The 26,468-nt window shown below is 46.8% G+C and overlaps 1 protein-coding gene across 2 annotated transcripts in view; it reads left to right on the top strand.

The window, feature by feature from the left end:
• The window catches only part of CLCN1 (chloride voltage-gated channel 1), a 38,577-nt gene that overhangs the window by 1,965 nt on the left and 10,144 nt on the right, over positions 1-26,468 (top strand). The window contains exons 2-16 of one of the 2 annotated variants that reach the window (XM_004008136.6): positions 1,504-1,624; positions 2,017-2,148; positions 2,720-2,848; positions 3,079-3,212; positions 4,887-4,964; positions 6,112-6,190; positions 13,177-13,302; positions 13,740-13,824; positions 14,042-14,143; positions 14,455-14,539; positions 14,817-14,966; positions 20,990-21,059; positions 21,240-21,350; positions 23,257-23,470; positions 23,738-23,871. In XM_004008136.6, coding sequence (XP_004008185.4) covers positions 1,504-1,624; positions 2,017-2,148; positions 2,720-2,848; positions 3,079-3,212; positions 4,887-4,964; positions 6,112-6,190; positions 13,177-13,302; positions 13,740-13,824; positions 14,042-14,143; positions 14,455-14,539; positions 14,817-14,966; positions 20,990-21,059; positions 21,240-21,350; positions 23,257-23,470; positions 23,738-23,871 — 1,750 coding nt within the window. The remainder of the gene's footprint in view (positions 1-1,503; positions 1,625-2,016; positions 2,149-2,719; positions 2,849-3,078; positions 3,213-4,886; positions 4,965-6,111; positions 6,191-13,176; positions 13,303-13,739; positions 13,825-14,041; positions 14,144-14,454; positions 14,540-14,816; positions 14,967-20,989; positions 21,060-21,239; positions 21,351-23,256; positions 23,471-23,737; positions 23,872-26,468) is intronic. The other variant, XM_027968891.3, reaches the window with a different exon arrangement.

Consider the following 26,468-nt stretch of genomic DNA (forward strand, 5'->3'; position numbering starts at 1 on the left):
TTTGGCTCTTTCATTTTTATTTTATAAATGTATTTATTTATTTGACTTCATTCGGTCTTAGCTGTGGCACACAGGATCTTTCGTTGTGGCATGTGGAGTCTCTAGTTGTGGCTTGGGCTCCAGAGTGCCTTCAGGCTCCGTAGTTGCGGCTTAGAGTGTGGGACCTTGTTTCCCTGACCAGGGGTTGAACCCAAGTCCCCTGCATTGCAAGGTGGCTTCTTCACCACTGGACCACCAGGGAAGTCCCAAGATCGGACTCTTTCAGTGTTTCCCAGCCCAGGTTTGGTATGTAGCCCCCGCTTCTCATCTCCTCCAGCCTGGGATCTAAGGTGGGTTGAGGTATTCCACGTGCTGGCCCCCATGGGAAATGTCTACTCTCAGGTCTGGGGAGGGCATGGAGGAAAACACGGCTCCCTTCGGTCACTAACCTCATCCCGGAGCAGGGTATTAGTGCCTCCTGCTCAGGATTCAGGCATAAACTCGACTGCTCGTATTGTGAAATCAGATCTCTTCCACTCAGGCTCTCCGAGAACCAGCAACGTGGCCTGGTCTGACCCTGGCCCCAGAGGACAGAGTTACTGTAGTGGAGGTGGGGCAGGCTAAAAGGAGTTAGTATACCTTGCACACATACAACACCCCAAACACACACACTCTACTTTTGGGGGCGGCGTCCAGTTTGTGCCTACAAGCACGGGGAGGGGACGTGGATGGGTCTTCTCTAAGCCGGGCAGGGCGTCCGAGGAGCCTCATTAAAGCTAGACACACCAAGGCCAAGAGTCACCAGGAGTCACCTGCTAGCCTGTCCTCACCCTGTCCATGTCAGTGTGAGGGGGGTCCAGGGAAGCGACAGAGGGACCAAGAAGCAGGAAGCAGTGATACCCAAAACATGTCATTGACACAGGTGTCCAGTCTTAGCACAGTTCTCGTATCCCTGCTTCAGAGTAGGAACTGGTTCCCTTGCTGAAGGCTGCTGTTGAGAGAGATGAGTACAGCTGGGCAGGGGTGTGGATGGATGGACAAGGGCGAGGAGTGGGAACTGTGTGGATGGATGGTGGGGAGTGGAGGGCATTGATGACCCAAGTGACCCTGCACGAGGCCGTCAACACCCAGGATTTTTTTAAAATCTATTTATTTTTGATTGCAATGTTGTGCTAGCTTCTACCGTACGTCAACATGAATCAGCCATAGGTGTACATATGTCCCCTCTGTCTTGAACCTCCCTTCCACTTCCCACCCCATCCCACCCCTCTAGGTTGTCACAGGGCACCAAACACCCAGGATTTTTAAAAGCTGTTTGTTTATCTGTGGGTCTATATGAAGTGAAGTGAAGTCACTCAGTCGTGTCCAACTCTTTGCGACCCCATGGACTGTAGCCTACCAGGCTCCTCCGTCCATGGGATTTTCCAGGCAAGAGTACTGGAGTGGGTTGCCATTTCCTTCTATATACTTCCATTTCTTTTGACTCTTCAACGACACAGACCTTTCCCATCTCCCTTTATCCAGATTTACGGCCACCACAAAGGGCAGTTCTCAGGCAAGGAGCAGGACAACGAGATGCCCAAGACAATGGGCTCCAGCGCTTCCGTGGACAGCAAGGACGAGGACCACTATTCTAAATGTCAAGGTGACGGGGACGGGGGAATGGAGGTGTCTGGAGAGGAAAGAGGTACAGGGATTAGGGTAGTAACTCTGAAGACTCATTGCGTATTTCTGACTCACGGTCCCCATCTGCACACCAAAGCCCTCCTCCAAGGAAAAGACACGGCTCCCGTGTCCTTCTCACACTACCTTCCCACCATCCCTCCCACACAGCCCCAAGAAAGCAGAGTTTAGAAGGGAATCAAGTAGCCAGAGGGGAATTGGACTCTGGTGCCTTCTGAAGGGCAGAGAGGTGAGGAGGAACTCAGGGAATGAGACATACAGACCGGACTCCTAGAGGCCCTCAGCTCCCAGCCCTAAGCCGCACACCCAGAGCAGCGACTGGTTACCTTGCTCCTCTGTCCTTTCTTTCCCTAGATTGTATGCACCGCCTGGGACTCGTGGTGAGAAGAAAGTTAGGGGAAGACTGGATCTTTCTGGTGCTTCTGGGGCTCCTGATGGCTCTGGTTAGCTGGTGCATGGATTATGTCAGTGCCAAAACACTTCAGGGTAGGTGTAACATGGCCCTTTGCCCCCCTAGCCCTCCCCACACTGTGGTTGTTCTAGAGTTTCCACCTAGGGTAAGCTGGGGGAGCTTCGGGATGGTGCTCAGAGAAGAACAGGTGTGACTCTAGTCCAGGGACACCAGACTCAGGCCCACTTTCCCTGTCCCTTTCTATCAGCCAGGCTGTGGGCGCCACTCTCGTAGGGTGACCAGCTTGTGCTACTTTTTCCGAGGGCTTTGCAGTTCAGGCAACTGGAAACATGTGGAGTCCCAGGAGCCCCTCGTGCCAGGGTAACAAGTGGCTGGGTGCCCACAGCCTTTCTAAGGAGGTGCCCTCACTGTGGTTTACTGCACTGCCGTCCACTCGACCTCCCACAGGTGGTGGGAACTCGAATGAGTCATGTCACGTCCCCCGGCTCAGATCCCCCCACGAGTCAAATGAGAATAGAGCCACTTCTGAGGTCCAGCGGGGACAGTGGCCACTCAAGCATGCTCTTAGCACGGCTCTCCTCGCTGCGGGCATCGGGGCGGCACCGACATCCTCGTAAGACTGAGCCCGGACGCCTGTCTCCGCAGCCTACAAGTGGTCCTACTACCAGATGCAGCCCAGCCTGCCTCTGCAATTCCTGGTCTGGGTCGGCTTCCCCCTAACCCTCATCCTCTTCAGCGCCCTCTTCTGCCAGCTCATCTCTCCCCAGGCTGTCGGTGAGAATTTCCCAGATCCCACCGCTAACCCACAGCATCTCCTCCCCTCGCTCCCAAGCCTGTTCTCGGCTTTGCCACTGTCCCGCTCTCCCCGCTCACCGACCCCCGCCCCTGCCCCGCCACCACAAAACCTCTCGCTCCGTCCCATGTCCACTCTCTGGATGTCCATCTACCTTTAACCTCCTGCTTAAGCTTGCACGTAATCGCTTAAAACAACAACACGCTTTTAGGCTCTGGAATTCCTGAAATGAAGACAATTCTTCGCGGGGTGGTCCTGAAGGAGTATCTCACCCTCAAGGCCTTCGTGGCCAAGGTAGTGGCCCTCACCGCCGGGCTGGGCAGTGGCATTCCTGTAGGGAAAGAGGTAAGACCAGTTTCTGCGGGGTGAGCTGGGCAGGCCCTCCAGCAGAGGGCGCCACAGAGTCTAGAGGGAGCTGGTGGGGGTGGGGAGGTTGGGACCATCGCGATTCCTAGGGTAACAGGGAAGATCCTCAACCCTGGGACACAATGACAAAAAACATCAGAGCTGGGAGTAGCTTAGAGCAGAGTCACCTTTGGGGCAATCACTACTGGCATCTGGGGCTGAGTAATTCTTGGTTCTAGGGGGCCGTCCTGTGCGTTTGTAGGATTAGCAACCTCCCCAGCCTGTCCCTCCTACAAGCCAGCAGCAGCTCCGCAGCCCAGCATTTTGACAATCCAAAAGTCTCCAGACATCACCAGATGTCCCCTGGGGGCAGAATGTCTCCCAGCTGAGAACCACTGCCTTAGAGACAATCCAGACAAACCCTGTGAAAACTGAGACCTAAAACAGGCTGTGCTTTTTTTCGAGGTTACTTGTCACCTTGTAAGAAGTTACATGTAACTTCTTGCCTTGCTGCAACCAGATTTATCTTTTAGAAATGGTATCAGAAATAACTGCCCTCTGGTTGCTGCTGCTGCTGCTAGGAACTTCAAAGAACTTTTCACTTCTTTTTTTTCTTTTTTTTCTTTTGGCCATTCAACATATGGGATCTTAGTTGCCCAACCAGGGATTGATCCTACACCCCCTGTGGTGGAAGTGCAGGGTTTTAACCACTGGACCACCCTGAGAAGTCCCTCTATTCCATTTCAAAATGAAGTCCAAACTTATTTCCCGGAGCCTGTGGTGATTAGGCTCCTCTCTGTCCTCCGAGGCTACTCCTCCTTCCTGGTGCTGGAATGACAAGGCAGTTTCTGCCGCTCAGCCACCAAGCCTGCCCCCCTCCAGGTTCTTGTACTTGCTGTGCCCTCAGCCTGAAACATTCTTCTACTGAGAACCCCATGGCTTCTGCCTTCATGTCCATCAAGGCCCTACTCAGCTGTGACCTTCCCCACCCCACCCTTGTGTTTCCTCTCTCTCTTCTGGTGTTCAGCCACTCAGTTGAGTCTGACTCTTTGCGACCCCATGGACTGCAGCACGCCAGGCTTTCCTATCCTTCCCTATCTCCCAGAGTTTGCTCAAACTCATGTCCATTGAGTCGGTGATGCCATCCAACCATCTCATCCTCTGTCGTCCCCTTCTCCTCCTGCCTTCAATCTTTCCCAGCATCAGGGTCTTTTCCAATGAGTCAGTTCTTCACTCAGATGGCCAACCTATTGGAGCTTCAGCTTCAGCCTCAGTCCTTCCAGTGAATATTCAGGATTGATTTCCTTTAGGATGGACTGGTTGGATCTCCTTGCAGTGCAGCGGGCTCTCAAGAGTCTTCTCCAGCACCAGTTCTTCAGCACTCAGCCTTCTTTGTGCCCAACTGTCACATCCATACGTGACTACTGGAAAAACCATAGTTTTGACTAGTCAGTTTCTTCACAGCCTCTAGAATTTTCTGAAATGATAATGTGCTAGGCATCACCTCCCTTCCTCCCTGGGTTGAACCTCTGTGAAGGCATAACTTCTATCTTAGCTATATTTCTAGCCCCTGGTACAGTGTCCGCAACAACGGATGTCTGTCCAAGAATGCCACCAGCCCCCCCCCCCACCCGACCCCTGCCCCTGACCCCTCGTCCCCCTCCTCTCTCCCAGGGCCCTTTTGTTCACATTGCCAGCATCTGCGCGGCCATCCTCAGCAAATTCATGTCGGTGTTCTGTGGGGTGTATGAGGTAAGGCTGAGAAGGGCAAAGGAGGTGGGGCTGGGCTGCCTTGGCCGCGATGCTGAGCCGGGCACTGCGCTAACCCCCGCTCCCGCAGCCTGCATCCACGTGCCCCCGGCCCGCCTCTTCGAACCAGACGATGCCGCTGTTTAAGCCCTTGCTGATCCCTTGACGCCCTCTCTCCCGGATCCGGGCCCTGCCTCGGGGTTGGGGGAGGTCGCACATGGTCCGTTCCTCCGCCAGCCCCAGTGTCAGTTACCCTCCACGATTCCCTCGGGGGCCGCCCCGTCCCTTTGTCGTTCCTGGTCCTCCACCCCGCGTCTCGTGTGCTCCAGCCGCGCCCTAGCCCTCTACCGCCTCGTCCCCGCGCTCCTCTGTTGCAGACCGTGCCTGGGCAGCTTGACCTACTGGTGTCGGCCTGCGCTGTGGGCGTGGGCTGCTGCTTCGCAGCCCCTGTCGGAGGCAAGTTTCACTTCCTCCCTATCCCATTTGGCCTGAGGGGTTGTGGAGGGGCTGCTCCCATAAGCTTTGGGGTGGGGTGGGGGTGGGGGGCTGCTCTCGGAAGAGGGATGGGGGTGGGCCTTTCAGGGAGTGACCCTGAATCACATCCCGAATCACTCACTTTCTTAAACCAGAGAGCTGTGTGTTCTTTTAGAAGCTGCTGGCTCTTTCTTGCCATTTGCCAAAGCCCTTTCCTGTTAATACTTCTGGCCCCGATTGTCCCCAGCCCCCTTCTCTGGTGACCATTTAGGCTTACCTGCCTTCTGTAAATTTACCTAACTGGTTCATTTTCTATGTCTGGCTTTGCGCTATGAGATCAATTCCTGTTTGCCAAACTAACAGTTTCTCTTGGCCTGGGATGGCACTGGGGAGATGGGGCCCCTGTGATGGATTCTGTGTGACTCAAGTCTCTCCTTCTCTGTCCCCTCTCTTTGCCTGTTGTCCTTCCTCTCCTGCCCGCCTTCCCCCTCCCTGCCTCTCGCCCTCTGCCTCTCACCCTCTGTCTGTCTCTCCCTCTGTCTGTCTCCCCCTCTGTCTGTCTCTCCCTCTCTGTCTGCCTGTCCCCCTCTGTCTGTCTCTCCCCCTCTGTCTGCCTGTCCCCCTCTGTCTATCTCTCCCCCTGTATGTCTCTCCCCCTCTGTCTGTCCCCTAGTAGCAGCCATACTATTACACTGACATGCTGACGGTGGGCTGTGCCGTGGGAGTCGGCTGCTGTTTTGGGACACCTCTTGGAGGCAAGTGATGTATCCCCTCCTGCATCAGTGCACTTGCCTGTTCTTGCTCCCAAAATGGTTACTGCCAGCATCCCCAAGTCTGGGTATTACCAGTTTAAAGAAGGGTAAAGCCAGATAGCTTTTAGTGAGTATTTACTATGTGCAGGCGATATTCTAAAGACTTTACATCCCTTCTTGCCCAGAGCTGTATGAGGCTGATATTAAAGAGAGAGAGTAAGTGACTTGCTGTTAGTAAGTGGGAGAACCAGGAAGGAAAACCAAGGTGGCCTCTCTGGGACCCCTACTTATATTGTGTTTCTGAGTGCTCACTTGTGTCCGACTCTTTGCAACTCCATGGACTGTATCCCTCCAGGCTCCTCTGTCCATGGGATTTCCCAGGCAGGAAGACTGGTGTGGGTTTCCATTGCCATTTCCTCCTCCAGGAGCTCTTCTGGACCCAGGGACTGAATCCACCCACGTCTCTTGTGTCTTCAGCACGGGCAGGCGGATTCTTTACCACTGTGCCACCCGGGAAGCTAGACAGACTTTTGTATTGTTGGATATTTTTGCCCTTCACTTATTACATCCTCTAACAGGGGACTTGTGTGTACATTTTTTTAAACTTTTTTCTCTTTAATCATTCATTTTTTTGTTGTCATTTTTTAAATTGAAGTGTAATTGGCATCTTTATATAGTTGACATTTGTATGTATTTTCTTCTCCAAAAGAAGACTTACCTTTCTTGTAAGTTGTTAAGGGCATGGAAGTTTCAGTTGAGTTCAGTCGCACAGTTGTGTCCGACTCTTTGTGACCCCATGGACAGCAGTACTCCAGGCCTCCCTATCCATCACCAATTCCTGAAGCTTACTCAAGCTCATGTCCATAGAGTTGGTGATGCCATCCAACCATTTCATCCTCTGTCATCTCCTTCTCTCACTTTCAATCTTTACCAGCATCAGGGTCTTTTCAAATGAGTCAGTGCTTTGCATCAGGTGGCCAAAGTATTGGAATTTCAGCTTCAGCATCAGTCCTTCCAATGAATATTTAGGACTGATTTCCTTTAGGATAGACTGGTTGGATCTCCTTGCTGTCCAAGGGACTCTCAAGAGTCTTGTCCAACACATCAGTTCAAAAGCATCAAATTTTCGGCACTCAGCTTTCTTTATAGTCCAACTCTCACATTCATACATGACTACTGGAAAAACTATAGCTTTTACTAGATGGACGTTTGCTGGCAAAGTAATGTCTCTGCTTTTTAATATGCTGTTTAGGTTGGTCATAGCTTTTCTTCTAAGGAGCAAGTGTCTTTTCATTTCATGGCTGCAGTCACCATCTGCAGTGATTTTGGAGCCCCAAAAATAAAGTCAGCCACTGTTTCCCATCTATTTGCCATGAAGTGATGGGACCAGATGCCATGATCTTAGTTTTCTGAATGTTGAGTTTTAAGCCAACTTTTTCACTCTTCTCTTTCAGTTTCATCAAGAGATTCTTTAGTTCTTCTTCGCTTTCTGCCATAAGGGTGATGTTATCTGACTATCTGAGGTTATTGATATTTCTCCCAGCAATCTTGATTCCAGCTTGTGCTTCATCCAGTCCAGCATTTCTCATGATGAACTCTGCATATAAGTTAAATAAGCAGGGTGACAATATACAGCCTTGAGTTGACATACTCCTTTCCTGATTTGGAACCAGTCTGTTGTTCCATGTCCAGTTCTAAGTTGCCTCTTGACCTGCATACAGATTTCTCAGGAGGCAGGTCAGGTGGTCTGGTATCCCCATCTCTTGAAGAATTTTCCACAGTTTGTTGTGATCCACACAGTCAAAGGCTTTGGCATAGTCAATAAAGCAGAAGTAAATGTTTTTCTGGAACTCTCTTACTTTTTCTATGATCGAATGGATGTTGGCAATTTGATCTCTGGATCCTCTGCCTTTCCTAAATCCAGCTTGAACATGTGAAAGTTCACGTACTGTTGAAGCCTGGCTTGGAGAATTTTGAGCATCACTTTGCTAGCATGTGAGATGAGTGCAATTGTATGGTAGTTTGAGCATTCTTTGGCATTGCCTTTCTTGGGGGTTTGAGCCTTCTTTGGCATTGCCTTTCTTGGGGGTTTGAGCATTCTTTGGCATTGCTTTTCTTGGGAGTTTGAGCCTTCTTTGGCACTGCCTTTCTTAGGATTTTCCAGCAAGAATACTGGAATGGGTTGCCATTTCCTTCTCCACAGGATCTTCCTGACCCAAGGATGGAACCTGTGTCTCCTGCATTTCTTGCATTGGCAGGCAGTTTCTTTACCCCTAGTACCACCTGGAAAGACATTTAGATGAATAGTCAGCTTTATTTTTATTTTGGGCATGCTGCACAGTACGCGGGATCTTAGTTCTCAGACCAGGGATTGAACCACGCCACCTGCATTGGCAGTGCAGAGTCTGAACCACTGAACACCAAGGAAGTGCCAATGGTCAGCTTTAGATGAGGACTACAGATGAGAATTAAAGTCCCATTTTTCCTTGACCACAATGTAAAGTTGAGTTTAGCTCTTTCTACTAATGTTAGACAAAGAGCAACTTTTCAGACTGTTCCTTGTCCTGGATGACTAACAAGTGTGCATGGTCAGAGACAGCTGCTGTATCTGTTTATTTACTCATTGGTAACAGTTGTAACCAGATTAACAGAGCAAGGATTATATAGATCACTGGTTGGATTCATTGGTGATAAAAAAAGATACCATGTTAACAACTGGAGAAGAAGAACTGCAGGAAAGGCATCTGCTTCATAAATGCACCAGCTGTTAGAGGGATCTTTCAATTATGAAAATGTAATCAGTTCTTTCATAGAAGAGTCTTCAAGAAACCAAGATGACTTGGCTCAGGAATGATACATGGATAAACATTAACAGTTAATGAAAATGTACCATGCTCACTTGAACTGATGCTAAAGCAACACCCATGGCCTAAGGGAGATAGGTTGGCCAACGAGGTAGCTGGCATCCTGCTTGCACTACTGTGGTCAGCTCTTGGCATTAAAGTCAATGTCCCCAGCAGGGAAGGCTCGCCTGTTGGGATTTCTGCACAAGTTCACGTATTCACACTTGCATTTATACCCCCTCTCGCCTTTATTGAGTCTTTTGCCTTACAAATCCAGAAGGTCTGAAGAACACTTTTAGAAGGGTAGCATTTTTTGTTGTTTTGCTTTTAATCCAGATTCTTTTAAAGTGAAGAGAATATGAAATTTTTTTTTTTTTTTTTTGCATAAAACTAGAGCTTCTGGGATGAATGAGGAAGATCCTTCATGATCCTGTCTAGACACTGGGAGAGGCAAATAGTTAAGTTACAGATAAAACATGGCTCTTGACTTAAGTTGACATAAGAAAATGTTAAGCATTGAAAAGTTAAAATGTTTTGTTTTTAGGATGTTTGTAGTAAGTGGCAAATATTAAATGAACTTGCAGATAACCTTATTTGATAGCTATATTTTACAAATACGGATTCATTCTAAACAACAACAAAAAATAGTATTAGAGTAATTTATTCACTCTGTAGTCAGCTCTTAATGCCTTACACTGATGAAATCTACTGCAACATTTGGCTAAGACGACTCCATATATGCACTCTGCTGTGAGCAGAGATAGCACCTCTGGGTGCCGTGCTGGTTACTATGCTTGCAGGTACCCACAGCAGAAAGGGTAGACAGGAAGGCCAGCAGACCATCACAGCCCACTCAGAGGAGCATCCCAGTGGCAGCCTGAGCAAAGTGCAAAGAATATTCTGGAGAGAAGAAACAGCATTGCATAGTCAAGACATACAAGAATAGAATGTCAATACATGAGCATTGCTAGAGGACACAGGGGAAGAAATGACAGGAAATGAGTCTGGACAGGTACCTGGGGGGTGATTCATGAAGGTCATCGTAGGAAATGCTCAAGAATGTCAGTTTCATTCTCTAGGCTAGAGTTTGCTTGAATGTGTTGTACAGAACACAGTTCCTGGTGTTAGTAGACATAACATGTAAACAGTGTTCCAAGATCAGATAGGTTGGAAAATACTGTGTTGAACAGATAGTTTTATTAAACAGGAAGAGTTCAATACACTGACATGCCCTGTGAATATCCCACGTGGGGCTCAGTATGTCCCGCAGAATCCTTTTTGCAAGGACCCTCTTTAGGGAACTCGTAGTATCTCATGGACCCGACTTTGGGAAATGCTGTCATGGGTGAAGGGGAGTCGGGGAAGAGTTTCAAACAAGATAGTGACATGGCCAGCTTTGGCCAGACAGAACTGGGCAGACAGAACTGGCCTGTGGATTAACAGGATTTATCCAGGATTAACAAGAAGACTATTGTCCTAGTCCTGATGATGCTAGATGGTGAGAGACTGAACTGGGCAGAGGCAGAGGAGACAGAGAACAGGATGATATATAAGGGTGATAGAAAAGGAAATGAATGGCACCTGGTGACTGATTTTGCGAGGTTATGAAAGATAAGAAAGGAGGAATCTAGGCTAACTTTCAGTTTTATAAGGAGGAACACGCGGTGGATCGTGGATCGTGGTGTTGCAAGCAAGATAGGGAATATAGGAAGTGAAACAGGTCTAAGAGAGTTGATACATTTCGCTTTGAATACATTGAGTTTGAAGTTCCTGCGACATCTCCAAGTGACGTCAAATAGGCAGCTGGCTTGCTGAGTCTGGAGTCCAGGAACTGAGCTGAAAGCATGGCTTTGTCAGCCCGTCGGTTAGCATGGGGATGGTAGTTAAGCCATTGGCATAGATGACGTTGAAAAAGTGGATCTACAAGTCACAAGAGTCAGAGACCAGGGCCCCTGGCGCCAGAGGAGGAGACAGAGAGGAGCCTGCAGGGTGGGAAAGAGAGCGACGTTCCGGAACCTAGGAGCCCAGAGCTTCCAAGTGCTGTTTGTGTGTTTTAATGCTTTGTTTCCTTTCAGCGGCACATTTTCTGTTTGGCTCAGGCAAATATGAAAATTCTCTCTCGTTCCGAAGTACACAGTGACAGACTGTTACAGAACGTGTCCCAGAACTCGGGAAGGGAAATCTAGCCTAGGATTTCAAAAGCTGGTTGTCAAATATTCGTAAGTTGGATAGTTTACATTTCGACAAATCAGAGCCAACTTTGGTTTTGTTCAGTTCAGTTCAGTTGCTCAGTCATCTCCGACTCTTTGTTACTGGTGAAGAAAAGGAGCAGTTTGTTCTGTGTGTCGCCCCCCCACCCCCGACTCCCCAAATCCTCCTTGTAGGCCAAAAGAGCACCTGCCGAACCTGATGAGATTTGGGGAGCAGGAGCGGGCCGGGGGTGGTTGGCAAAGGGCTGTCCCTCAGAGTCCCCGTTTTCTGAAATTCCACCCATCTATGATCCCTTGCTCTTTTTCTTCCTTCCCCTGTTCCCCATCTCCCCTCCTTCCCCTCCCCTCCTCTCTCCTCTCCTCTGATCCATAGGACAAGGCTTTGAAGCCTGATGATGTACCAGGCACATAGGTGTTAGGTGCTGGGAATCCAAAAGAACCTTCAGTCCCAGGGGGACCTCAGAGATATAAATAGAGAGCTACCTCTGAAAGTGCTGACACGTGCTCTGATGCCCCAAATTCCCAGAAAACAAGATAAGGGAGGGACTGTTTTTACCTGCAGAGGGGGACTGGGGATCCCAGAGAGGGGGAGCTGGTTCCCAGAGAAGGGAAACCACAAGGCATCCTCTGCCCAAGTGCAGCAGCTGTTCCACACAGGAGCAACCATTAGACCGCCCTCGCTGTGGCATAAATGACTTCCTATCGCCATTGACTGTCACCTGCAGCAGAAAGGGCTGGAGTCCTGAGAAATCAAGAGACGTGACTTTCGGAATCTAGAACAGGGGGAAGAAAATGGCTCAGATGTGAGAGGCCGCCAGAAGTGGGAAGCAGGTGGCATGGTTGGTGGCGGGGGGCGGGGGTGGGTCTTGGCCGACCAGTAGCCACAGAGAGCAAAGGACAGGAACCTGACCTAGCTCACAGCTTTCCTGGGGGCCAGGGCTCTTTCCACGAATGCAGTTATAGGCTGCATTTGTTGTCTTCCTTCTTCAGCTCTGATAAAGATGAGGCTTAGCCAGATGTTAGGTAATTCTGTTGTCAGTTTCCACTTTGCATCTAATCACAGTCTTCTCTCCGATTCGTGGTATGTGTAAAGATTATTTTCTTTGCATCTCTTGAGTCTTTTATGCCCTTGTTATCTTCCTTCCTTTGTTTCCACCAGCTCTTGCTATTTTTCTGTTTATTTACCTTCTCATTTCTGCTCCAGCATCTACTCTCAGAAACAGGGCAACTTAGGACTCTGAATTTGCTTGCCTTCTACCTCACCCTCCTTTCTTGAGCATAATGGTTTGTAACTTCTTTGAGCTTCTTGGTTTCCTCCCCGCTGGATCTGGTACTTTTAAGTCAGGTTTTTTACATTTTACTTAGAAAAAAATATTAATGAATCCTCTCTTGGAATACTGAGTACTGTCAGCTCTTACAAAGTCCCTTCCTTTTTATTTTTCTTGTTTCTTCCCTAAAAGTTGTAGGGTACATGACGCATGGGAGAAGGGAGGAGAGATTGCAGGGGTGGTGGCGTTATGGGGTAAATCTTGAGCTCTACTGCGTGCTCTGATGAACACTCACTCTGGAAGCTTTCCCCCTTGTAACTTTGCTGCAGAAAATTTTCAGATCCCTGTGGATATCAGACAACTGTGAATTCCACCCAGCCCTGATTTCAAAGGGGTAGAGCAGGCACAACCATCATGTGTTGTGGGTTAAACCCCCCTCATTTCCCATCTTCTCTGTGTCTTGTTGAACCATCTCTCTGGTCTGCAAAAAGTGCTAGCATGGGCAGGTATATGGTTTAGAGCATGGCACACTCCAAGAGACCATCTGTTCCCACTACTGCTCCCCCCTCGTGGCTCAAGGAGCCAAAGCTCCTGGGGTCCCCGGGGTGGGGGTGTGAGAGAGAGCCTCACCCCTGGCCTGCACCTGACCTGACTTCCTTGCCCCGTAGGAGTGCTGTTTAGCATCGAGGTCACCTCCACCTACTTCGCTGTGAGGAACTACTGGCGAGGATTCTTTGCAGCCACGTTCAGCGCCTTTGTTTTCCGAGTGCTGGCCGTGTGGAACAAGGATGCTGGTAACATGGGAAGCATCATTTGGGAAGTGGGACCAAGGCCCAAGGGTACATAGAGGGCAAAGGTACAGGTCGTGGAGTAGGGTTGTTGTTTAGTCGCTAAGTCGTGTCTGACTCTTCTGCGACCCCATGGGCTGTAGCCCGCCAGGCTCCTCTGTCCATGGAATTTTCCAGGCAAGAATGCTGGAGTGGGCTGCCATTTCCTTCTGGGGATCTTCCTGATCTAGGCATCGAATCTGCATCTCCTGCCTTGGCAGGCGGGTTCTTTACGGCTGAGCCACAAACGAAGCCCGTTTCTGCCGGCAGTGTTAGAAAAAAAGAAATAGAAGAGGGGCCAGTAGGTTTGGAAGAAGCTTTAATCCTTAAGGCTGATGAGCTTGGGTCCTTCTCGATGGCTTCTGTGACACTCCCACCATGACCTTGGCCTTTCCATCCTGTAGTCACCATCACAGCCCTCTTCAGAACCAATTTCCGAATGGACTTCCCCTTTGACCTGCAGGAACTCCCAGCCTTTGCGATTATCGGGTCAGTGCCTGCTCTGGGAGTGGGGGAGGGGCAGGGCTGGGGCAAAGCTTTGGACTGGAAAGGACCCAAGCTGGGAAGTTGGCGTGGGCATGGGTAAGGTGGAAATTGTCGGTGGGGGAGGTGGGTAGAAAGGCAGGTGGACACCTGGTATTTGCTTCCCTGCAGCGGCCAGGGCCGAGGGATGAGGGTTTCATTTCTGTATGGCTTGCACCCTCAGGATTTGCTGTGGGTTCCTGGGAGCTGTGTTTGTGTATCTGCATCGCCAAGTCATGCTTGGTGTCCGAAAGCACAAGGTCCTCAGCCAGTTTCTGGCTAAGCAGTGAGTCACCGCCCTACCCGTTTACTCTCTGGTTTCTCCAAGAGTTCCTCCCTTTTAATCTTGGCGGAAGGCGTTAAATGCCTTTTGGTGGCTTGTGATAAAATATAGAAGCCCGGATACCCTACTAGGGACTAGCGGTGTGGTTTCCCCTTTAAAGATTGCTTATTGGTGGAGAGAGTGCTTGGTCTAATGGTCTGAGACCACAGGGGAACGCCAGGAAACTTCAGGTTTCCAGGGTGTGGCATCCACTGTGGGTTGGCCAAATTAGGATGAGGATTAATTCTAAGTAACTAATCCTGTTTCTTTTCCAGCCGCCTGCTCTATCCTGGAATCGTCACCTTTGTCATCGCCTCCTTCACCTTTCCACCAGGAATAGGGCAGTTCATGGCCGGAGAGGTCAGCTCCAAGGGTGACCTTTGAGGGTGGGGGGTCAGGTCACTGAGCATGTGACTGAGACTAAACCAGGATGAGGCCACGTGGAAAAGAGGAAACAGCACAGGTGACCCTCAGGCTTCTGAGCATACATGCTTTTCCCCACCGACGGCATCTCTCCCTGAGTAAAAAGCGGAAAGGGACCCATGAAAGATGAGACCGGGGAATCGGTTCTCTTTAAAAAAATGGAAGTACCTAGCATCCCTGGAGAACTGCTCCCTTCTGCTTCCTCCTCTCACAGCTGATGCCTCGGGAAGCCATCAGTACCCTGTTTGACAACAATACGTGGGTAAAACATATGGGGGACCCTGAGAGCCTGGGCCGGTCAGCTGTGTGGATCCACCCCAAAGCCAGCGTTGTTCTCGTCCTCCTCCTCTTCTTCATCATGAAGGTACCTCTCCCTACACCCCTGGCTCCCTGAGCTTCTGTTTTAAACCTAGGAACCAGGGTTTGCATAAGGGGTGTGTGTGCGTGCTCCTTTGTGTCTGACTCTTTGCGACGCCATGGCTGCAGCCCACCAGGCTCCTGTGTCCATGGGATTTTCCAGGCAGGAGTACTGGAGTGGGTGCCAGTGCCTTCTCCGCATCTGTAGTCTCCTACATTGGCAGGCAGATTTTTTACCACTAGCGCCACCTGGGAAACCCTTTACTGTCTGAGCCACTAGGGAAGCCCCTTTGCATGAGGTAGGGAAGGGTAAAACTTGGCCTGGTCTTTGTCCAACCTAAAAAGAAACAACTTGGAAATCAGAGCCTAAGTAGTAATAAGTTGCTCATCTAGAAAACCGAACCCATATCTGGGTTAATGTTCCATTCATGTCGACTTCATGATGTCATAATTATTATAACCCTTCTAAAGGTTCCACTTGCTAAATTACTGAGACATCGCAGCTGCTGAGTAAATAGGGACAAGACAGAGCTTAAACAATACAATAACTGTGTGAAGACCTCAGATAAATTAACCAAATCTCTCCACATATTAGATAATTAGGTACTTCATCTCCAGCATCTGATTATCCATTTTCAGATGATTTGCATATCCATTTTTCTCCCAGTCTGGTAGATAATCTCTTCTCTAGGATTACAAAAGAGATAAAATATTTAAATCCATTTTATTAGTGACTATAAATAATCTTTACAATATTATTATTCTCTCTTGAGGTAGCAAGGCTGTGAGGATTTTGCCATTCTTAAACCATTTTCTAACTTCAGCTAGGAAACAAAAGCTGATCTCTTTTACTTACATTGGTTCTTTCTCGTATCTTCCCATCAAGGATCACATGGTTATAGACTTTTCAGTTACTGCCTTGTACAAGGTTATTTTTATTTCCACCCCTGGTTGTGACATCTGTTATAATTGCTGTTTGTCTTTTTCTCTTTTTTTGATGATTGCCTCATTATTAATAGTGTGTCTTGTCTGAATAGCCCTTGATTTTCCTGTATATGTTTGGAGGAGAAAATGGCAACCCACTCCAGTGTTCTCACCTGGAGAGTCCCATGGACAGAGGAGCCTGGTGGGCTCCAGCCCATGGGACCACAAGAGTCAGGCATGACTTAGCGACTAAACCTTGTCTGAATAGCCCATGATTTTCCTCTATATATTAGGGTTTTCATTTGATTTCTTTTAAACAAATCTAAGTAATGATTCTATTTTAGTCTATAGCACAATTTTTTACATACATTTTAGTGGGTTTGACAGTACTTTGGGGCAGACTTTAGATGAATCCACAAAAGTTGATATGTTTAAAATAAAATATACACAATAAAGCAAGAGACATCTAGATGTTCAGAATCATGCATAAGGAGTGTTCTGGTTGGTGTTATCACTGGATACCTTGCCTATTAAGAATTCACCTGCAAAAGGCAGTTCTTCGGTTCTTCGTTCCCATATAATTTACCAAAGTCAGAGAGTTCTGTCCACATTGAACTTTCATGTTTATTAAGTTATACTTTTTTAAAGAGAATCTTTTTTAAAAAATTAATTATTTTTGGCTGCGCTGGGTCTTTGTTGCTGCACGTGGGGTTTCTCTAGTTGCAGCGAGTGGGGCTACTGTCTAATTTCAATATGCAACTTATTCTTGATACTTACTGTGAAACTCTATTTCCATAGGATATGAGTCACTAAGTTACATTGTAATAGCCATTGTGGGTTCTTCCATCCATTTATTCAATAAGTGTTCTAATGCACCTACTGCGTGCCAAATATGTGATACTTGATTATTGATCTTTGGCGTATCTAATGCTTGGGGTTGGAAAAAGTTGTTTAAAAATTTCTTCTTGGTTTTTTGCTGCTCATTTAATGTGCTTGTCAATGGTCTTATGATTAGAGATACCAAGTGCTTGACATACCAGGTTCCAACTCTGTCACTACGTTTTCAGGATTTGCTGTGGGCTTCTGGGAGCTGGATTTATGCGTTCTGTTTCCTATTCCACTCCACATGGGCTAATTAGGCCTGTGCCTTCCATATTTAGCACACCCATTTTATCAATTAGATCATTTTCATTTCTTCCTTCAATAGATTTGATATTTTTTATCATAAAAGTTCTCAGTGTCTTGCTAGGGATATGATTTTTCATTATAGACTTTATCTTCTCTAATTTATAAACCCCAGCTCCTTGTAATTAGCTGTTGAACATACAAACCCATCTGCAGTAACCAAGTCCAAGTTTTGATGGCATCTCAGAATTTATTGTTCAATGATAATAATTCTGTTTTTGTGATACTCTTCTAGACTAAACTGCTTCTTTGGGATCATATATATTTTTGAAACATTAAGCATATGAAAATTTGGGGAGAAACAAAATTCTGTATATATTTTCAACATCTCCTTCACGCCTTGCCTCATTTCCCCAGATTTCCAAGCCTATCTCTGGATCCCACTTTGCAGACTGAGGTTTCTTCTGAGAAACCTACTTGGACTATATAGAAGGACTAGGCTGTATGTCACTCACTGATTTCTTACTTAATTACATCCTCATTAATGTCTACATATAAGAGAATCAAGAAAAGAAACTCGGGGCTTCCCTGACAGCTCAGTGATATAGAATCCACCTGCCAATGCTGGAGACATGAGTTTGATCCCTGCTCTGGAAAGATCCCACATGGTATGGAGCAAATAGGCCCGTGCACCCCAACTATTGAGCCTGTGCTCTTGAGCCCGGGAGCTACAACTGCGGAAGTCCGAGTGCCCTGGAACCTGTACTCCACAGTGAGAGATGAGAAGCGCGTGCATCCCAGCTAGAGGGTAGCCCTCACTTGCCACAACTAGTGAAAAGCCCGAGCAGCAACAAAGACCCAGCACCGCCAATAAATAAATAATTTTTTTTAAAGAAAAGAAACTCACATTTCTTGGGCTATATTTCAAGCCCAACAGTTTGCAGCAGGCCTGTACTATTCTATAATATTTTAAATATAAAACCATCTGCTGCTATAAATCTATATTACCTAGTTATCACTGCTTCCAGTATCTTTACTCTATCACTGGACATATAACCATACCCTTTTTATTTCCAAAATGTGGACAGTAAAGGTACCTAGCCACATTAAAACATAAAATTGACTGGAACTATTTTTCCAGTCTAATTTGAAATTTAGCTCATGTGGTCTTCTGGCAGTATCCGTGTTCACTAATAGGATTCTCAGTTCAGCTGTTTTGTAATACTGATGAAGGGAATGTCCATCTTCTCAATTTTAAGACATGGAAAGTTATCATCTTGTTGTGAGTCTGGTGTGTCTCTAATGAGCAAGAATATGATTACAACATCTCCATTTCCTTTTTAATGAGTCTAACGTTATTAGCTAGTATCATTGAGTTCTCAGTACAGCCCGAGGCTCTGGAGAACTCTTGCCTAATCTTCCTGTGCTTCCTCCTTGTGAAGCATCTAAATAAAACACAATCTGTGAGAAGGGGTCTCTAGTTTCCCACTTCTCTAGAACTGGGGGCTTAAAATCTTGGGAGTAATTTGGGTTCCAGATCGCTTGCCCTGCTTCTGGATTTTCCCTTTTGTGTGCTAACAACTCAAAAATTTGCTAGTCTCAAGCGTCCACCTCTGTGCTGCAGGAGTTGATAACTTTCAGTGTACTGTGATGCTGAGCCTCTTCTTACGTGTATCTTGGAGGATAATCTAAAGTTCATCCCCTGAAATCAGACCCATCGGCCACCTATTATCTGTATTACAGGAGCTTTCAGATTAACCTGAGCCTACAAAATCCCTTATGGCTTTCATGTACTTATTCCAAACAGATAGTACAGAATAGTTCAAGAGGTCTCCAAATGTTATGAGTCAGGATCCCTTAAGAAGCTTAAACTATCAGCATCTAGAACTCCATCTCCAGACAGTCCAATGGGGTAGTCTTCAGTGACGTCTGCTCATCATAGTTCAAACAAGTTCCCCTGCAAGCATTACTGGTGGGTGTTTCAAGCAAATATTAGCTCTGAGAAGCTTTTCTTCTTTGTATAAATACTGTTTGACCAAACTCTTCTTTCTTTCCTTCCTTCCTATCTACTTAACTTACCTTCCTACCTCCCACCTACCTACATCCTACCTGCATTTACTGAGCACTGTGCTGGTACTGAGAGAAGGCAGAGACAAGGCAAACTTGTTACACACGCAAGGAATTTGCAATCTGCAACCCTCTTCATTTATATATCTAACTCTGCTGTTCTCAACTTTGCTGTTTTAAACAGTTCTGTTCTGACCGTTGTAGAAGGAAATGACAACTCATGCAGGTATTCCTGCCTGAAGAACCCCACGGGCAGAGGGCAATAGTCTATAGGGTGGCAAAGACTCGGACACGAATGAAGCGACTTAGCATGCACACGTGCATTCTGACACATATGTATTTTGCCTGATCCCAGAGCTTCTGGGTCAAAGGCTTCTCAGAGCCTTTATCATTCTTTTTTTTTTAATTTATTTTTAATTGTGGGCAAATTGCTTTACGATGTTGTGTTGATTTCTGCTGTAGGTTTATCATTGTCTTCTGAGGTCAGCCCTGGCTCAAGGGAATCTCTCTAAGGTTCAGAAAGTGAGAAACTTTATTTCTCATTAGTTTACAATAAAGTTGGTGCAGTTTTTCGTCTTTGTGACCCCATGGGCTATACAGTCCATGAAATTCTCTAGGCCAGAATACTGGAGTAGGTAGCCTTTCCCTTCTCCAGGGGATCTTCCCAACTCAGGGATTGAACCCAGGTCTCCCACATTGCAGGCAGATTCTTTACCAGCTGAGCCACAAGGGAAGCCCCTATTCACAGCAGAGTAGGCAAAAGAACTGAGAAACAGAATGGGGAAAAGACTAGTGATTGAACTTTTGAAATATCTGTAAAAGAAACAAAAACATGTGACATAATATATAAATTAAGCAACAGGTTTACATATGACTTCCAAAATAAGTAAACCAATCTTAGAAAAAGGTCTCAAACTAATTTGGTAAAAGATGACAGCAGCTAGGGTCAAAAAAAATTACCAGGACAAAAATATGTACAACTGAAAACTGCACCAACTTTATTGTAAACTAATGAGAAATAAAGTTTCTCATTTTCTGAACCTTAGAGAGATTCCCTTGAGCCAGGGCTGACCTCAAAAGACAATAATAAATGTACAGCTGAAACCAATACAACATCGTAAAGCAATTATACATATTACTTTTGCTAAAATCATCCCAATTCCTTTTGGAATACTATCTTGGCCTTAGAGTTCTTTTCTATGACACTGGCTGGCTTAGCTGGCTCTCGCAATGTGCTCTTGCAGGTTGGTCCAGACAGATCTGATTTTCTGATCTTTGTTGAAGGTGATTTGATGTTAAAAGAAAATGTTAAAGCAAATGGCTCAGGCAGGGCCATCTTCACTCCAGGCTCCCTTGTGAGGTTTGCCATGTAGATGGCTTTGTAAATGACCTTACTGAAGCTAAGTCAGTCACACAGTAAGTCACTATGACTTGAAGGTCTCTGCCGCTTGGAAATGAGGCTCTTTTTTGAAACATAGTCTGGCCAGGAAAAGATATCCTCCAGGTTCAAGAGCTTCAGGTTGCTTTGTTGAGGTGACCTTTTGGGGTTAAGAGGATACAGTGGGCTAGGACCCTTTGGGGGCAGTGACAGAGGAGTCCCCTGGAGCCCCAATTTTTGTTTTGATTATCTAAAGGCAAATATTGTCACTCCAAGTAGGAGCGATTTGGGTTAACTGCCTGGAGGAACCTTCTTATAATGTTGTCTTTGGTGATATCTTAGCCTGAGTGCTCCATGCTGTTTTTGGTTCTGGGGGAAGGTGACAGACAAGATGACTTCCAGAGGGATTAGCTCTCCTAGGATTTCTATACCTCTTGGAACAAGAAGCAGCAAAGAAGGGGGTTGTGAGTGAGTGTGTGTGTGTGTGTGTGTTGGACACAGTCTAGAGGGTGCGCTGACGCCTCTTTTTACCCCAGTTCTGGATGTCCATCGTGGCCACCACCATGCCCATACCCTGCGGAGGCTTCATGCCTGTGTTCGTGCTCGGTAAGTTCTGATGAGAAGCCTGGGACCTTACTGGTGGTTCAGGCTAGGGTACTGCGAAAATAAGGAAAGGCCTGGAATGCTGGGGACTTGTGTTCAGTCTTAGCACCCCAGGAGGCATTGGCTCTTAAAAAATGGAGGATAAAGACCTTGAATCCCTTCCTTCCTTTGGTCTCTCCCTAGGAGCTGCATTCGGAAGGCTAGTAGGAGAGATCATGGCCATGCTTTTCCCAGATGGTATCTTGTTTGATGACATCATCTATAAGATCCTACCTGGGGGCTATGCAGTTATTGGTAAGACACATTCCACCCTCCTGTAACCCCGGACACCTAAACTCAGACTCTCCCATGACATCTGCATTCCAAGCTAAACAAAACAGTCTTCATTTAATGCTATTTAATTCAACTTTTATTTAAATAATTAGCCCTTGGCTCTGACTCTAATTAGCTCTCATTAAATATCTTTGAGCCTCCCTCTTTCTTTACACAGAATAGGGATTTTAGGGATTAAATGAGATAATAAGGATGAGAACACCTCAGATTGGCTCTGAGTGTTTGGTAAGGGCTTTTTCTTTTTCTCCGAAGAATCATGGAAAGAACAGTGCTTGTGACTGGCTCGAATACTCCTACCCGCTGATGTGCTCATGCTGACGAGTCTTACGAGCACATGACTAAGAGCTAAGAAATGTGGGCTCTGGTCTCATCCCCAGCTCTTGTCACTGGATGACCATGGGGCGGATTACCTGCCTTTCTGCACTTTAGTTTCTTTATTCTAAAATGACTTCCAAGATGTCTAACCTTTTAAGAGTCTGAGATTATCTTTTCCCATTATATGTATAGTCCCTTCCACCCAAAAACCATGTCTAACAAAATGACCAGGATATTCCCTAGAATTGTTATGCTTCCTCCCTCCCTCTCCTCTTTACCAAAATCCCATGACATCTAATCCCACACTTCCCTTTGATATAGAACTAATCAGTTTTATAGAACATACGGTGACCTTAGTCCCCCATCACAGTTCTGTACAAAAACTTCTTGCATCTGCTATTATTCCCTATCTTCATGCCTCTCAGATATCCCTTCAACCTCCCTGGTAGACATTTCCCTTAGCATGCATGCATGCTATGTCACTTCAGCCATGTCTGACTCTCTGTGATCCTATGAACTGTAGCCCACCAGGCTCCTCTGTCCATAGGATTCACCAGGCAAGAATACTGGAGTGGGTTGCCATGCCCTCCTCTAGGGGGTCTTTCTGACCCAGGGATCAATCCTATATATTCTGTGGTTCCTGCATTGGCAGGCAAATTCTTTACCACTGAGCTACCTGGGAAGCCCATATATATATGAGCTTACATGTTGGATATATATATATATATATATATATATATATATATCTCCTATGTTAATGTTCTGTAGTATATTGCATGCATTATCCAGTAAAACCATTCCTCCCAATCTTTATCTTTTATGACTTTTTCTTATTCTATTTTCATGTATGGCTTCCCCAGCATCTTTTCTCATAGCGTATCTTCCCATGTTTAAACAAGAAATAAAGTTAATGCACTAGGGACTCTTTGGCTGATGGGAAATCATAACCAAAAACAAGTAAGACAGATTCTATCTTCAAAGAGCTTACGGAATCATAATGTTTTAGACCTGCAAGGGCCTTAGAACTTATCTAATGACCTCTTTCACCTTAGAGATGAGAGCATGGGGTTCCAGAAGGATTACGTTCTTCTCATACCATTGAGAAATAGAATCAGGATCTCATTGCTCCAAGCCCACAGCATGATTCTTGGGTTTTGAATCTGCTCATAAATTGTTGGCATCAGAACCTGAGGCCCAAAATAAAATGCTGTAAATGGGTTTTTTAAAACGCTCAGTTAAGAGTGATGCAATTGTTTAAAAGCAAGGGACAGATAGCACATCACTATATTTTATAAATGAAAATTTGGACACACAAAATTTTTTAAGTTGCCAAAGGTCGTAGAATGAGGTCAAAATGATTTTGTAAGAGCTCAGCATTCTAGCCCCTACTTGACACAGGGTCATCTCAGGAGTGCTGGCGCGGCCCGGGGTCACGTCTCCCCGCCCCCCGGGTCCCGCCCGTCACTGCCCGTCACCAGCTATCACCACCCGCATAGCTGCCACGCCAGGAAAGGCAGCCCTAAGCAGAGTGCACGTCTGTTTCCGGTTCCAGGAGCAGCAGCGCTGACTGGCGCGGTGTCCCACACAGTCTCCACGGCCGTGATTTGCTTCGAACTAACGGGTCAGATTGCTCACATCCTACCCATGATGGTGGCTGTTATTTTGGCCAACATGGTGGCTCAGAGCCTGCAGCCCTCCCTTTACGACAGCATCATCCAGGTCAAGAAGCTACCCTACTTGCCTGACCTTGGTTGGAACCAGCTCAGGTCAGGGGCACCAGCTGGAATTAGTTCAGATCTGATGGGGTGGGGATGGGAGGTTCTGAGACTGAGAATGAGGTTAGGGTCGATGTCTGGATCCACTGCCTGTTTTGTTTTTTTTTTTTTTTTACTTATTTTTATATTCTTGTGTACTTACTAATTTTATGAGTGATCAAATGCATGGTGAAAACCTCACGGGAGGAGTGGAAGGGACAGCCAAGGGACAGGCACATATGGTGGGGCTAACCTCCCCGGTGCTTTCTCCCTCCATAGCAAATTTACAATCTTTGTTGAGGACATCATGGTACGGGATGTGAAGTTTGTTTCAGCTTCCTGCACATACGAGGAGTTGCGAAACCTGCTCCAGACCACCACAGTCAAGACTCTACCACTGGTTGAATCGAAAGGTCAGTGGGAGGGAAGGAAGCAGATTCATGGGCTAGTGACCTGAACAAAGGTGCCACAGAAGTGCAGGCAGTACTGGGGTGAGCGCTTGTCTGTAGGGGCCACCCAGTCTACAGGTCACCCTGCTGTAGACCTCTGCTAAGGCCTCTGCTCCTTAGCAAACATGATCGATCATCTTCAAGGAAGGAAAAGCACAAGCACAGGAAGACAGTTAAAAATCCAGCGAAAGAAATACAGTTGATTCTCATTATTCCTTGTGCTTATGTTCTAAAAACTTGCCATGAACACTGAATTAGGGATACTGTAATTATGAACTTTGTGGCTCAGCTAGCAAAGAATCGGCCCACAATGTGGGAGACCTGGGCTCGATCCCTGGGTTGGGAAGATCCCCTGGAGAAGGGAAAGACTACCCACTCCAGTACTCTATGGAGAATTCCAAGGGCTATAATCCATGGGGTCGCAAACAGCTGGACACAGCTGAGCGACTTTCACTTCACTGAACCATTGCTCCCAAAGGAAATTCAAGGTGAAGTTCCTGAAATCCAAGGTGAAGTTCCTGCAAGCCTCTGGTCACATTTTCTTCAAATAGTCAAAGCAGCAGAGAGGGCAATGGCACCCCACTCCAGTACTCTTGCCTGGAAAATCCCATGGACGGAGGAGCCTGATAGGCTGCAGTCCATGGGGTCGCTAAGAGTTGGACACAATTGAGGGACTTCCCTTTCACTTTTCACTTTCATGCATTGCAGAAGGAAATGGCAACCCACTCCAGTGTTCTTGCCTGGAGAAACCCAGGGACGGCGGAGCCTGGTGGGCTGCCGTCTATGGGGCCGCACAGAGTCAGACACGCCTGGAGCGACTTAGCAGCAGCGGCAGTCAAAGAAGCATATGCTTGTCTAAATGGGTTTTCCTCGCCTGCGTGCTAAGTTGCTTCAGTCACGTCTGACTCTGTGTGACCTTGTGGACTGTAGCCCGCCAGGCTCCTCTGTCCATGGGATTCTCCAGGCAAGAATACTGGAGTGGGTTTCCATGCCCTCCTCTAGGGGATCTTCCTGACCCAGGGATTGAACCCATGTCTCTTACGTCTCCTGCATTGGCAGGCGAGTTCTTTACCACTAGCGCCACCTGGGAAGCCCTGTGCTTCTCGTTAAAGACAACTTATTTAATATCTGTTGTTAATTCATTAACTTGGAACTCACCACAACCAATAGCATGATAGCTCATGGCTAAATAAAGCTTATCTAACACGTGTATTTTCTCCATAAGGCACATCAAAGCCTTCTTGCTTGGGGGCAATTGTAAACAACACAATCACCATCATGAAACACAAAAATACGAAATCATGGCATTCAATGGATCACGAAAGGAACATTTGTTTATAATATGAAGCTAGAAAAAAAAAAAAGGTGGTGTATCACTCTGTTCAGACTCAACTGGGAACATGTGTGTGGGGCAGCTCGGATCTTTTGCTGCTTTACATGTGCCTGTGAATGATGGGGAAAGCACAGCCTGTATTGATTTGGGGTTACAAATATACTCGAGCCAGTGGGGGAATTCACAAATAGGTAACGGTAGGGGTTTAGTCGCTAAATCATGTCTGGCTCTTGCAACCTCATAGGCTGGAACTCACCAGACTCCTCTGTCCCTGGGATTCTCCAGGCAAGAGTACTGGAGTGGATTGCCATTTCCTTCTCCAGGGAATCTTCCTGACCCAGGGATTGAACCTGGGTCTCCTGTAGGTGGATCCTTTACTGACTGAGCCTTCAGGGAAGCCTTCACAGATAGGGAATCTGTGAATAATGAGGCTCCGCTGTAAATCTTACACCCTCTGAGGTGGCTCTCTTTGCCCCATAGCTAAATGACAGCTGTTCCTTAATACCCAGTTTAAGGAGCAGATGAGACTGTTCCATGTGAAGGAGTAAACATCTTTGATAAATAGTGATTTCACCTCCTTCACCATCCTTTCTGCCCACCTCTGACACTTAATCTTGCTTCGTATTACTTCTTATTGTGGTTTCAATATCCTTATCTTCCTCACTAGATTCGGTATCCTTTTAGAGCTGAGACTATAACATCTGTCTCCCTCAGACTTCTTCCTTATAGGTATTTACCAGATATTAAATAAATAGTTGTCTAATGTTTGAATTAGTGTGATGGAATCATAGGGCCATTTGAAGCCATTTAAATTGCTAGTTCTAATTTCAGATGATTAGAATATCCAAATTACCTTAGTTAATATTTTCCCAAATCCCAAATACCTTTCAGTGGCCTCTAAAGCAGTGGCTCCTTATTGGAACAGGGGTACGGCTGATGGGTTGCAGGGTTTTAATAGTCATGACTAATTCTTAACAGTGGTAAAGAACCTGCCTGCCAATGCAGGAGACATAAGAGATGCAGGTTCTATCCCTGGGTCAGGAAGAACCCCTGGAGGAGGGCATGGCAACCCACTCCATTATTCTCGTCTGGAGAATTCCATGGACAGAAGAGCCTGGCAGGCTACAGTCCTTAGGATCTCACAGTCAGACAGGACTGAAGCGACTTAGCACAGCACACAGCACAAGACCTAACAGTAAGATTTATCTCAGTAACACTGCCTTAATCT

Source organism: Ovis aries, chromosome 4, assembly GCF_016772045.2.
Source record: "Ovis aries strain OAR_USU_Benz2616 breed Rambouillet chromosome 4, ARS-UI_Ramb_v3.0, whole genome shotgun sequence".
In the NCBI taxonomy this organism is placed as follows: Eukaryota; Metazoa; Chordata; class Mammalia; order Artiodactyla; family Bovidae; genus Ovis; species Ovis aries.